Below are 12,021 nucleotides of genomic sequence, written 5' to 3'. Positions count from 1 at the left end.
AGCAACATCCATGAAAACAGTCACGTAAGGCAGGAAAGCTGATGATTCATCATATTGCTTGCAGGCAGATGCAATAATTTTGACATGTTGCCTTTTTTTCCTATAGCAATGTTTAAATTTCTCAGTAAAAGGTTAAAGGCCAAATGTCTTTTGAGGCTGAGAGCAATTGTACACTCAGAGCAATAATGAATGTTTCTTATCTCTCAAACCCTTTCTCCCTCTGGTTTTCTGAAGAAAAACAAAATGATTATTCAGAACAGTGATATTTAGGATGAAGCACAAAATCAGAACAGTGTGTTCAAAACCAATATAAACATTTCAACCAGCATTCTTGTGATACTGAAATTGCTTTGTGTTTGTCATCTCACCTTCACCCCACGGGCCCAAAATTCTTTTCTCTGTCATGTACACTCAAGTAAAGGTTTTGCAAAACGCCCATCAAATAACATGAAATAAAAATATGCTTGTGTGGGATTACTTTTGTGACAGCCTCTCAGAGATTTCAATATGGCTGCATTTAGGTACCCTGCAGATGTTGTAGCTTCATGAACACACCAATGAGACATATGAATAATTTAAGAGAATATTGTCAGTAGCGAATGTCACATGAAATAACTGGAAGGAAAATTATCTTCAATAAGTGAAGATAAAAATGGGTGCAAATCAATTTATGTTTAATATGCAACTTGCTTAAATAGGAAACAATAGGTTATTCCTTTGACAGGAAGTCTTGAAATGTTTTTTATGATACCCTTATAACTTAATTTATTTTATAGAGAAACCTTGGCTATGATCCACACTTCTGTAACTCTCATAGAAAAAAAATTCTGTAAATACACTGTGAAATTTGCACACAGGGAGCAGTTATTACCCAATTTGCTTATACTTTAAAAATGGAAGAGCAAAACGTAAATCTGCATGAGAGTTTTACAGGAATTTTTAGGTTTCAAATTCAGCAGTTCAAAATGCAGCACCATTGGAGAGAAACTCTAAGCAATAAAATGATGCTTGCTGAAGTTAACTCTGTAAAAGACTTTTCTCTCTTGTCTAATAAAAGTTTCACAAAGACAATGAAGCAATATACTGATGCAGTTGTATTTACCCAGTAAGCATAAGCACCAAGTAATTCTCTGCCTATTTAGTCTTTTATTGATGAGAGATCCATTTCAATGATATCAAATTTATCTTTTTTTGTTGATGTTTTCTTTTTATTTCAACAGCTTACCCAGGGGTTAAGATGGTGAGTGAAAGTCATCATGAGGCCCTGGCAGCACCGCCAGCTACTACAGTAGCAGCAGCCCCTCCAAGTAATGTCACCGAGCCAGCCAGTCCTGGAGGAGGAGGAGGAGGAAAAGAAGATGCATTTTCTAAGTTGAAAGATAAGTTCATGAATGAACTCAACAAAATTCCACGTAAGTAAAACATGATTGGTTAAAAAGCTGCTGTTGGCAGATTAGATTTAACTTGACATTTTCTTCTTTGTCATTTATTTAGACAGCATGCTAAATGTTTTCTAGTGAAAACTAGAAAGCTCAGAAGATAAACCTGGTTTAGTAAGCTCTTAGAAATTAATTGGAGTAGAAAAAATAGGGTCAAACTCGTGTGTAACAGTTGTACTGAATGATCTTAAAGGTCTTTTCCAACCTAAGCGGTTCTATAGTTCTATGATTATTTGAGTCTATTCTCAATATATCAGATTGTCTTGTTAATTTTACTGATGAATTATTGCTGAATTATCAGAACTGGAATGACAGAACTTCACAGTGGCCATGGGATCAATAAGCAAAATATGTCCTGACAGTAACACTTAGGATTTCAGGTCTATGACAAATGTGTGTGGGCATATTACCTTAAAGCAAAATTTGGGCAAAAGTTATAAAATATTGAGAAAATAAGGAAACTGTGTGGGGATTACAGAATGTAGAAAGAGTGGGAAAATGGCATTTTAACAAGGAAATAGTTCTAATACATCAGTAATGTATGAAGTTGGCCATGCTTTTCCTGCTCAGCAATTCTGTTAGGTCAGCCATTGAACATTGTTTGCCCAAGTTCCTGTACTTACACAGAATACTTTAAAAGTACCAGTGTGTGTTTCTGTGGAGTCAATAGCGTTAAAGTCAGCAGGGTTCTTTTGGTCTGTGCTAGAGAGTACTGACTTAAAGTACAGGCCTCAGTTTGTTCACATTTGTGTAAAAAATATAAGCACTAGCTTTTTGTTGTTGTTAATTATTATACTAGGGTTCTTGAACCAGTTTGATATATTTTAGTATGGGTACACTGTTATTTAATACACAACTAATTCAACATTGTCAATGTCATTTCATATAATAGAGAAAAAATCCTTTTTGTTGTTGACAGAAAAATTATCTAAAGATACTAGCAGATAATTTTGGCACTTTTGTAGACAAAAAGGTGAAGGCTGTGTGTGTATGTGTGTTTTAGCAGTAGGTATTAGAGAGTCATTCGATCTTTAATAATTTGTACTTCAGAAGAATAAATGTAAAATATTTTCAGGGAAATATTTTAACATAGCTAAGATTTTTCATTATAAGAAAGTTATCATTTGTGTCAAAAAATGTGTGTCTGATAAAGACAGGTAATAAATTAGAATATTAATCATTTTTTTTATCTGTGAAATGGATCTTGGCAATCTGGCAGATGCAGTTTTTACAAAATTGATAGCAAACAGCTTTGCTCTGTCACTCAAAATTCTCACTTGCAAGAATAGAGGTGTTACAGTGGTAAGAAGTCCATATGTCATTAGTTTGTAATCTGCACAGTCCAGTGCAGACCATACTGAAATTAAATTGCCTGATGATATCATGGGAAAAACAAAACTGCAAGAAGAAAAAAGAAGAGGAAAAAGGACAAGAAGGAGAAACAGTCTGCATTTGTCTTTTAATTTTTATCTCACCATGCTATTTAAGTGGCTTAGATGACACTTTTATGTAGATATTCTTTTAATTTTAAACTTGGTTTCCAGTGTGAGGAACTCTGTAATTGGTAGGTCTGTAGAGAGGAAGTTTGAATGCACTGCTGTATACCTTTTTAAAACAACAATGAAAACAAGTGGAAATTCCAACCTGGAGAATCTTTCCAGATGAGAGTGAAGAAAACTTTTTCTTTTTTCTTTCTGTTCATGTGGGAAAAAAAAAAAGAAAAGAAGAACCTGCTATTACACAATGACAGTGCTTACTGAGAAAAGTGTACTAGACCGTAAGGCAAGTCTTGTTTATTATGAAATATATTACGGTATCTATAAAATATGATAACTTATGCTGATAGTGACACCAGAATATATTCCACTCATTTTAAGAATCTAGACTCTTCTCCAAGATCATGCAGTAATTGTGAGGTGGAGTGGAGAAATGAACCTGGAGTAGTCACACATCCCAAGCCAATTGTCTTCTTTCCTTCTAGAGGCTGCAGATGGGATTGGATCTTCCCAGCATCTCCATCAAATACTGGGACTGTTTATCATTACATTCTGCTGTGTATATATATATTCTTTTTTTGAAGAAGAAAGTTGATCATCCATTGTACTACAAAGAGGCAAAGGGCTTGTGTGTGGGCTTTTTGAAATATTTCGATATGAAATAGTGCCATTGACATATTTGAGCATTTTATATCCCAAATAACTTTTATTTTCCCCAATAACATCCTACATGAATGGACTGTAATTGACAGCTCTATACATGTTTCTCATTTATAAACTAGAACAAAGAGATCATCGAATAAGTTTAAGTCTGCTGTCTACAAAATATTGGGGGTAGGAGGGAAGAGGAGGCCTCATATCCCTATTGGAAGACGGTAGTGTTTCCAGTTTATTTCAGTTGGAACTGGGTATTGATGTGTTAGCCTGCTACAAAGCTGAAGATCTAATTGTGGTAGTGAAGTTGTCAGACCTCGTTTCTTGCAACTAGTTGCAAATTTCTAAAAAATCTCTCTTAAAACAGAGCAGAATGTAAATTTGTTCCACCCAAATTATTTTTATAGTACCTTTCTGGGAATTTCTTGCTGTGTGAGAGAATAAAGATGGTCAGTGGGCCCCACTGGGACAGCACAGATACTTGAATCTAAGAATACATCCAAAAACATGGATCAGGTTTTTCCTCTGGTCCATTCAAACTGAAGACCTGACCACAGGTCTTTCCACATGGCAGATAAATGACATTGTTATCAAGTTCTCTGATCTTTGCAGATCAGTGACAAGCCTGTTTTCTAGTCCTTGTACTTTCTTATTTAAAACTTCCAAAGGTCTCCTGTTCATTCCCACATGACAGGGAAGGGTTTGAAGGCTCAGTAGTTGTTGCAGTAGGATTTTTTTTCAGTGCTATATTGTCTGTGTGCAAGAGACAAATAAATAAATATTTTCGTGTCCTCTGCCTAAGATGTCTGCAGATGGAAGGTAAGCCATCATGATTTAGTGGTTGTATAGTAGGATACAAGGTATCCGTATTGTAAAAAAAGTTCATCTGCAATTAACTTAGTCTCAGTGATAAAAAAGGCAGGCCATAGTAAGGGCTAATTTATGTATGGTCTCATCTTTCTGTTTTTTCACTGAACTTACATAACATCAAGTCATGCTTGTATAAAAAAAAAAAGAAAACCACACTCAAATAGTGGAATACATGATGACAAAAGCAAAGGTACAGCAGACTACACCCAGCTGAATAAATGTTGTTCCTTCCATGTGTCTTATAATAAAATTGTCATCTTTTAAAAATAATATGTTTTGTAGAACTGCACAGAAGCCATAAGTTAAATAGTCTAGACCTACTTAACTAAAAATATCAGGATTCCCATTAAGGTTTCACTTTGCAAAGCTACAAGATAAAGTCTGTGCAATTTAAATTATATTGATGGTTTCTCCTGTAATATATGCACCAGAGAAGTCTTATTTTGTTGGAAATGGATGAATTTAATAAAATAAGGAAATAAAAGGTCCAAGAAGAAAAGGGGGCCATTTATATTAGTATACATTTATTTCAAGAGCAAAAATGCAGTATGTAAGCCAGGTTAAAATTTTTGAATATACAAGCAGAAACTCTGTTTTTCATTGATTTGTATCTCTTTAAATAGAACATACTCCACATTTTGTGACAGGAGAGTGTGGGTTCCCAAAAGCACACAGATCGTTCAGAATGGTGATGTCTTAACATATACTTCACTTCGGATAAAGCAAGTAGAATCCTTTTATTACAATGAGTCATACAATTAAAGTGCAAGGATCCTGTAAGGTTACTGAGGCGTAACTGTGAAGAATTTTTTTTTTATCTGTTATGTAAATCCCAGCATTTTGTTTGTGAGGGGCTGATTTGCATAATCACTGTGTGGTTGTTTTTTCCATAACTGCTCTGTGCATAAAAGTCACTCTATCTTAATTGGTTCTTATACTTTGCATCTCAATTTGTCTTTAATCTGCAGAATTTTTAAGGTGTTTACCAGAAGGAACAAAAAGGTACCACCACTGCTTTTACACTTTGCATTTTAAACATAGTAATTTCAACATCTGAAGAAGGGGGTAAAACAAAGCGAGTAAAATGACACACTTCTGAAAACAAAATTGCCTCAGGAGACTTAGTAAGATATATTGATTCTTTCTTTCCTTCCTTTCACTGGTCTCCCATCTGGGCCTGTGTCTACAGGCTGGGGAAATACCTGCCATACATTTACAGTAAGCAAGTTCTAGCGAGACTACAGGAATTTAAGACAGCAACACATTTTGAGCAGAGGCTTTAAATGTCAGGATACTGATACTAACCATACACAAATAAAATTTAACATCATCATTAGTTTTCTTAATAAGCATCTTTGTAGAAGCACAGTGATCTTGATGTGTTTCCTGAGAACACATTCCTGAATGAACAGAAGACCTCGTTCTGCCAGAAGGGTAAATAAAACAGAAAAAAAATACAGTAAAATTCCAGCATACATCTGACTGAATAATGATATGCTGTTAATGCTTCTGGTATGATCTTGAGTAGCTGTAGTAGCTGAATGCATTGAATCCAGGATATCATCATTACGTCTTTAATAGGATGTTGCTGCGTATTTCTAATGCTCATTGCTGTATTACATTATAACTAGATTAGAAGTTACATTTCTCTACCAACCTTATTGTGAAATGTTTGGCTGTCTCGCAACTCCCTTTGGCCTCAGTAGCTGGAGCTCAAAACCCCAAATTCAGTTCATCATGTACAACTGACTGATAATCCCCCAAACCAGGAGCTCAGAACTTGGCTAAAACCTGACATTCTGTGCAGACTTGTTTCACATTCAGCTTACAGATATTCAGAGAAAAGTTTATGTCCCTCTCTTTGGCTTAGTGAATAGCTGTCAAAACAAAATGGGACTGGAGGCTCTAGAGGAAACTACCAAAAATGTAAACATAACTGTAAGACTGAGATCTAATTTAATTCTAAATAATAGGTTAGTAAGATGAAGTGTAGAATTGTAGATATATTTGGGTAATCTAGCAAATAAAATAATTCTGGATTTACATGTTTAACCATTTAAGTTAAAGTTTCAGCATTCAATTGTCATCCTAGACACACCTCGTTATTTCTGAGACACCCTGCTGGTCTCTACTCTTCTACCCTTCTGCCTTTCTTGATTGACCAGCTGAGGTTGTATTGAGAATTCTTACTACCTTCTATCAATGGTAGTAAAGTTCATTTCTTAATTTTTCATTATTTGGCATCAAGGACTTAGTACTGATTTTTGTCTATTTAAAAAAAAAAAATTATGATCTTGTGCATAAGGTCTTTCTGAAACTATTTTTATGGAGCTGCCAGCTTGATCATTTGCAGCAAATAAATTCAGGCAGTTCATTTCACTCCTTCTTCTAATGCTTCCTGGAGTACAGGTATCAGTAGCAAAGGGAGGAGGGGGCACATTGTTTTTCTAAACTGATAAAAAAGAAGTGAAATGCTGATAATAGAATGCTTTCAGATTTCAAAATTGGATGTATAGAGATAGATAAATACTATAAATAAGAATAAAGTTATCAGTAATGGCTATTATTTACTTTTCCACACCACATACAATGTTAGTCATTGCCTAAGAGCTTCTTAGGTTACACAGAAAAAATAGAGTATCTGCTTCAGAGACCTTCCTGTCTAAAAACAAGGCAAGTAATAGCTGCCAGTCTGCAGAAAATGAGGACTATGTATACATAAGTTTATATAGATGTATATATGTACAACCATGTATTTGTCAATATAATAAGCAGCGAGGTCAACTTAAGAGCAGTCTGACATTGGCAAACTCTGTTTAGGTATCCTGGCACAGAGGGCTTGTAAGGAGAGATTTAGAGGAGAATAAAGAATGAAATTTCTTGATGTTCAGGAAAGTCTAAAGAGCAATGCTGGAGAAAAGTGGGAAGGCAAAAATTCAAGTCTTCATGTTTTCCTTCCCGTCATCAAGACATTGGCAGTTGCTCATGCCAGACAAATACATGCAGCTTTACAATGGGGAAGAAACAGGGGAAATCAGAAATAAAGATTTATTTTGGCACACAGAAAAAGTACAGGAAAGAGTTATTTACAGTACAGTAATAGCGAGAAAAGAAATAATTATTTCTAAATATAGCAATTGAAATGCAAATCTCAGATTACTTTGTTTTCTTGCTGAACCCCCTAGTCCTAGAGTTCAGTGATTACATGAAAAATTCAGCATTTTTTTGCTTTCTTAAATAAAAGTTTCTAGATCACCTGCTAGTATGGAAAGGCTTGAAAATTCTGCCAACACACATCCAGAAGACACAAAAATCATGAGACAAAGAAAAACAATTAAACTCTGTTATTTTATAAACTCATAATATGAAAAAACCTTCATTATTTTTATAGGTCCAGCATATCTTGAATGCTTCAAATTGGGAATCCTGAAAATACAGCTTTTAAATCCAACATACAGAAATAGATGCTATGGGGTGGAAGAAGGAAAGTTAAAAACTACTGAAGCAGAACATGGATGAAAATCCTTGTCTAGAAGGATTAACATGTGGTCTGAGATCCTACTGAATTGCACTTTGTTGATATTTTAAAGATTGCTTCTGTCAGAATGAAAATATTTACAATCAGGCTGTTAGAAGTATGAACTGCTCTAGTGCGACCCAGAAGTGCTGCTGCAGACCATAGTTGGATCCAGCACTGGCAAGCACACGTGCTTGCCAGGAGGTTACACATCTCCTCGTATCAAAGCAAGCACTGAATTACGGAATCACAGAAAGGGGGAAGTTGAAAGGGACTACTGATCACCTGGTCCAAGCCCCCTGCCAAAGCAGGTTACACAGGAACACGTCTGGGCAGATTTTGAATATCCCCAAAGAAGGAGACTCCACAACTTCTCTGGGCAGCCTGTTCCAGTGCTCTGTCACCCTCACAGGAAAGAAGTTTCTCCTTATGTTCAGATGAACCTCTTGTGTTCCAGTTTGTGCCCATTGTTGGTTATTATTCTGTCACTGGGCACCACTGAAAAGAGTCTGGCCCCATCCTCTTGACACTCACCCTTTAGATATTTATAAGTATTGATAAGATCCCTTCTCAGTCATCTCCAGGCTAAACAGACCCAGATCCCTCAGCCTTTCCTCGTAAAAGAGATGCTCCAATCCCCAAATTGTCTTCGTATCCCTCTGCTGGACTCTCTTGAGTCCTTGTCTATCTTGAACTAGGGAGCCCAGAACTGGACTCAGTACTCCAGATATGGCCTCACTAGGGCAGAGCAGATAGGGAGGAGAACCTCCCTTGACCTGCTGACCACACCTTAATGTACCCCATACATCTGACACACTTGGGTCTGAGGGAGGACTCTATTCCTACACTGCCCATTGTCTTGGCTCCTTGGACAAGCTGAGGAGGAAGGGAGAAATCAGAAGCGCAAACTTCTCCAAGTTGAACGAGAGCACCCATCATCCCCAGCGCAGGGGAAGCCTGTCGCATGCTAAACCTATGTCCTGTTCTGCAGCACCCTGAGAATGCACTGTCCCATCTGAAAGGAAATACTGTCTCTTAGCCAAAAGCACACTGGGAGCGTAACCTCAGTGTCAGACAGAATTGTATGCTATTGATTACATCTATCTGAAACATAGTTTTTGAAAACAGCAGTTGAGTTTGAGTTGTATAATCTTGAAGAAGAGGAAGGAGAAGGAAATTCTCCAGTAAAATACATGATGCTCAGAACATTTCGGTAAAATATAAGAAAACAAAAAAATCCTGTTCAGATTAAATTTAACAGCCATGAGGATGAAATTCATCTATAGCAGAAGCAGGGGTGAGCACCTACTTTAGGTTTGGTGACAGGGATTTAACAAGGGGTGCCAGAGTACCCCCAAGGGTCTGCTCTAGCACATCACTGTGATTATTATTTTATATGTTACAGTGACTCCGGTAGGTATTTTATTGCACTATAGATATGTCAAGTTGTGCCAGTGCCTTATAAATTGAGTAGAGAATTCAATTTACAAGCAGAAAACTGAACATGGTTTCTGGCTTCCTTTCACTACTGAGAATTTATCTTAAAATTCCATTACTTTGTGTGAGGGAAAGTGTGCTAAAATTACGTGTACAAGCAGAAAATAAACACAATCTTTGCTAGTCTTTTTCAAACTTACCTGCAGATGAAGTGTCTACAGAAATTACCCGTTATCTCTTAAAATTCAGTTTGTAATCTTGCTCTGAAAATGAGAGTTCATGGAATGATTGATCTGAACTTAAAATTGAGAACACATTTAAAGACTGATTCTCAGCAACATACTGCATAAAAGTAAAAAAAAGGCACTTGGAACTGTGGTTATTAGAATTGCGTCTAAAAAGTCTAGTATAAATGGGCAATGAAAATACAGGAATTACTTTTAAGATTGATGTTCCAAGCTTACCTCGGATACTTGTGCCTAGACACTGTGGCAAGCTACAAGATATTCTCTTGCATCTTTATAAGAACCCAGAGTAGATAATGATGCCTCTGTTATTCTAAGACACTATTGTAAGCTGAAGAATAAAATGTCATTCTTTGTTGTTATTAACTATACTACTTAGAACTGGGCGAGTTTGCTGCTGAAAATTATGCAAACCAAAGTCTTCCCTGAGGGACTATAAGTATATAATACCCACCTTATTTTGGTTGATACATGTTTTTAAAAGGATTTAAACTGTTCTAAAGAGTCAAGAATTCCTTTATTGATCTATGAAGTGTTTAAGATATCTGGTCATCAAGTCCAGACTGCCAAAGTGGGTGAAATACTAAGTCACTGACAACCAACAGGAGTTTTCTGGAATGCTGTAGGTCCATAACATCCTCTCTTGCATTCCTTTTGTCTTTTTAGTCTGGACTTGTATTGCAGGTGAGATCTTGAACTCGTCTAGATCTGAAAATCTCTGCTGCTTCCAGAACAAACAGCCAGTTTGCAAGAGCTGTGGAGGTGGCCTCAAATCTTCAGAAGGAACTTGGTATGGGTAGGCTTTGCCCTGACTCCACAGAAGAAGGCTGTGCTGCTGAACTTGAATGACTGCCTCATGAAGGCTGAGTTCCAGCTGGCAGCTGAGCGAGCCATCTGCCTACTCCTGTGCAGGTTTCTGAGTCTGAATCTAATCTTAATTATCAACTTCAGCAAGAGCTCCCTAATTTGCTTACAGCCCCTATATCATCTGGGGGCATGTTTCAGTACTGTCGCTGGCACTGTTTCCTGTTGCAGTGAGAGCCGCCAAAATGAAAGATGAGGTTTGCCCTTTCAGATGGGAAAGGCATTTCAACCTACATCTAATAAGGAGCTCCAGAAACACTCAGGGTTTCTACTTTTAGAACACGATGCTTTTAGGAACCAAGCTCTGGAAGTCAAATTCACAAATATGAGTTAAATGCCTTGGTTCTCTTCAGAATGACACAGAAACAGGACGCCTCAGTTTATCCAGAAGGAGAAACTGGGGGGAGATGTGTCTGAAATGGTACTGGTCTCACAGACTTTGATATCTAGGAAGAGCCCTAGGTTAGGCTTCTAGACAGATTTACAGCCTGAAAACACTGTCCCTCAGCATAGAGCCCTGATTTCTCTCCCTTTGAGAGCAATTGTTTCACTCCCTTCTGTCAGTGTACAATCTGACAAAGAGCAAGGGAACTCGCTGGACCAGAGACCTGGCTGATGGACAGCATATGCAATTTGCTGTGAAATGCTGTTGGACCACACCAGCAATTGGTGAATGGGTATTTGGGGCTCCTTTCTCTTAAACAAATGTCTCACAGAAGGCCCCCTGTGGGAGTGTGACCCCAAGAATCCTGCATGTCTTTCCTAGCTGTTCCTGCAGGAAAGGCAGATACAAGTTGGTTTTCCAGGCTGATCCTTTGATTTATTTTAGTCTCAGGAAGACGAGTTGCTCAGGTATTTTAGGGTTCAACCTGAATGATATTCCTCAGCCTTTGCTGGCAGCTCCCATGCTGTCAGCTTGAAGCAGCTGCACAAACTATTCATTTGACATAGTAGAATAGGGGTGGCAGCTCCTTGAAGAGGAAAGGAGAAGGAGTATGCTAAAGCTGGTGAGCTATTAATAGGATTGAAAGTCATTTCCACATGAGAAGCTTTCTCCACCTAGAGCTGTGTCAGGACCATTCCCCATGTCTGTACCCTGGTGGGGAGGAAACCTCCAGGACTAGGACTGGGACAGACTTTTTTTTTTTTTTTTTTTTTTTTTTTTTTTTTACAGGGACCAGTTTGTAGAGAGGCAATACATTCATGATTGTTGAGTAATATTTTTTATACCTTTCTTTCAGATCCTTTTATGATCCTTCCTTACCAGAGTTCATTGAATTTTCTATTTTCCTTCTGTGTTCATTTATGTATTTATTAACATAAAAAATTGGCACAAGCAAAATATTTGTTTCTTCTTTTGGTTTCTGGTTTAGGTTTCTTTCTCACTTCTCCTCCAAAGCCAGCTATATTAGCATGTTTTCTAAGACCTCAGTACTCAAGTTTCAGCAAACATGCTCTAAGCTGGAATACAACATTTCAGGTCTCAGCCCCAGAGTCAG

At 37.3% G+C, this 12,021-nt stretch overlaps 1 protein-coding gene across 1 annotated transcript in view; it reads left to right on the top strand.

Moving 5' to 3' along the window:
* The first annotated feature begins 1,226 nt into the window (after nucleotides 1-1,226).
* LOC103770201 (synaptotagmin-1-like) overlaps nucleotides 1,227-12,021 on the top strand; it is a 54,487-nt gene continuing 43,692 nt past the window's right edge. Inside the window, exon 1 of the mRNA XM_008937453.1 lies at nucleotides 1,227-1,412. Within this exon, the coding sequence (XP_008935701.1) occupies nucleotides 1,238-1,412 (175 nt within the window). The 5' untranslated portion in view covers nucleotides 1,227-1,237. The remainder of the gene's footprint in view (nucleotides 1,413-12,021) is intronic.

The sequence above is a fragment of the Merops nubicus genome, unplaced genomic scaffold (genome assembly GCF_000691845.1).
Source record: "Merops nubicus isolate BGI_N331 unplaced genomic scaffold, ASM69184v1 scaffold9923, whole genome shotgun sequence".
Lineage (NCBI taxonomy): Eukaryota > Metazoa > Chordata > Aves > Coraciiformes > Meropidae > Merops > Merops nubicus.
This window is presented reverse-complemented; position numbering and strand designations above follow the sequence as displayed.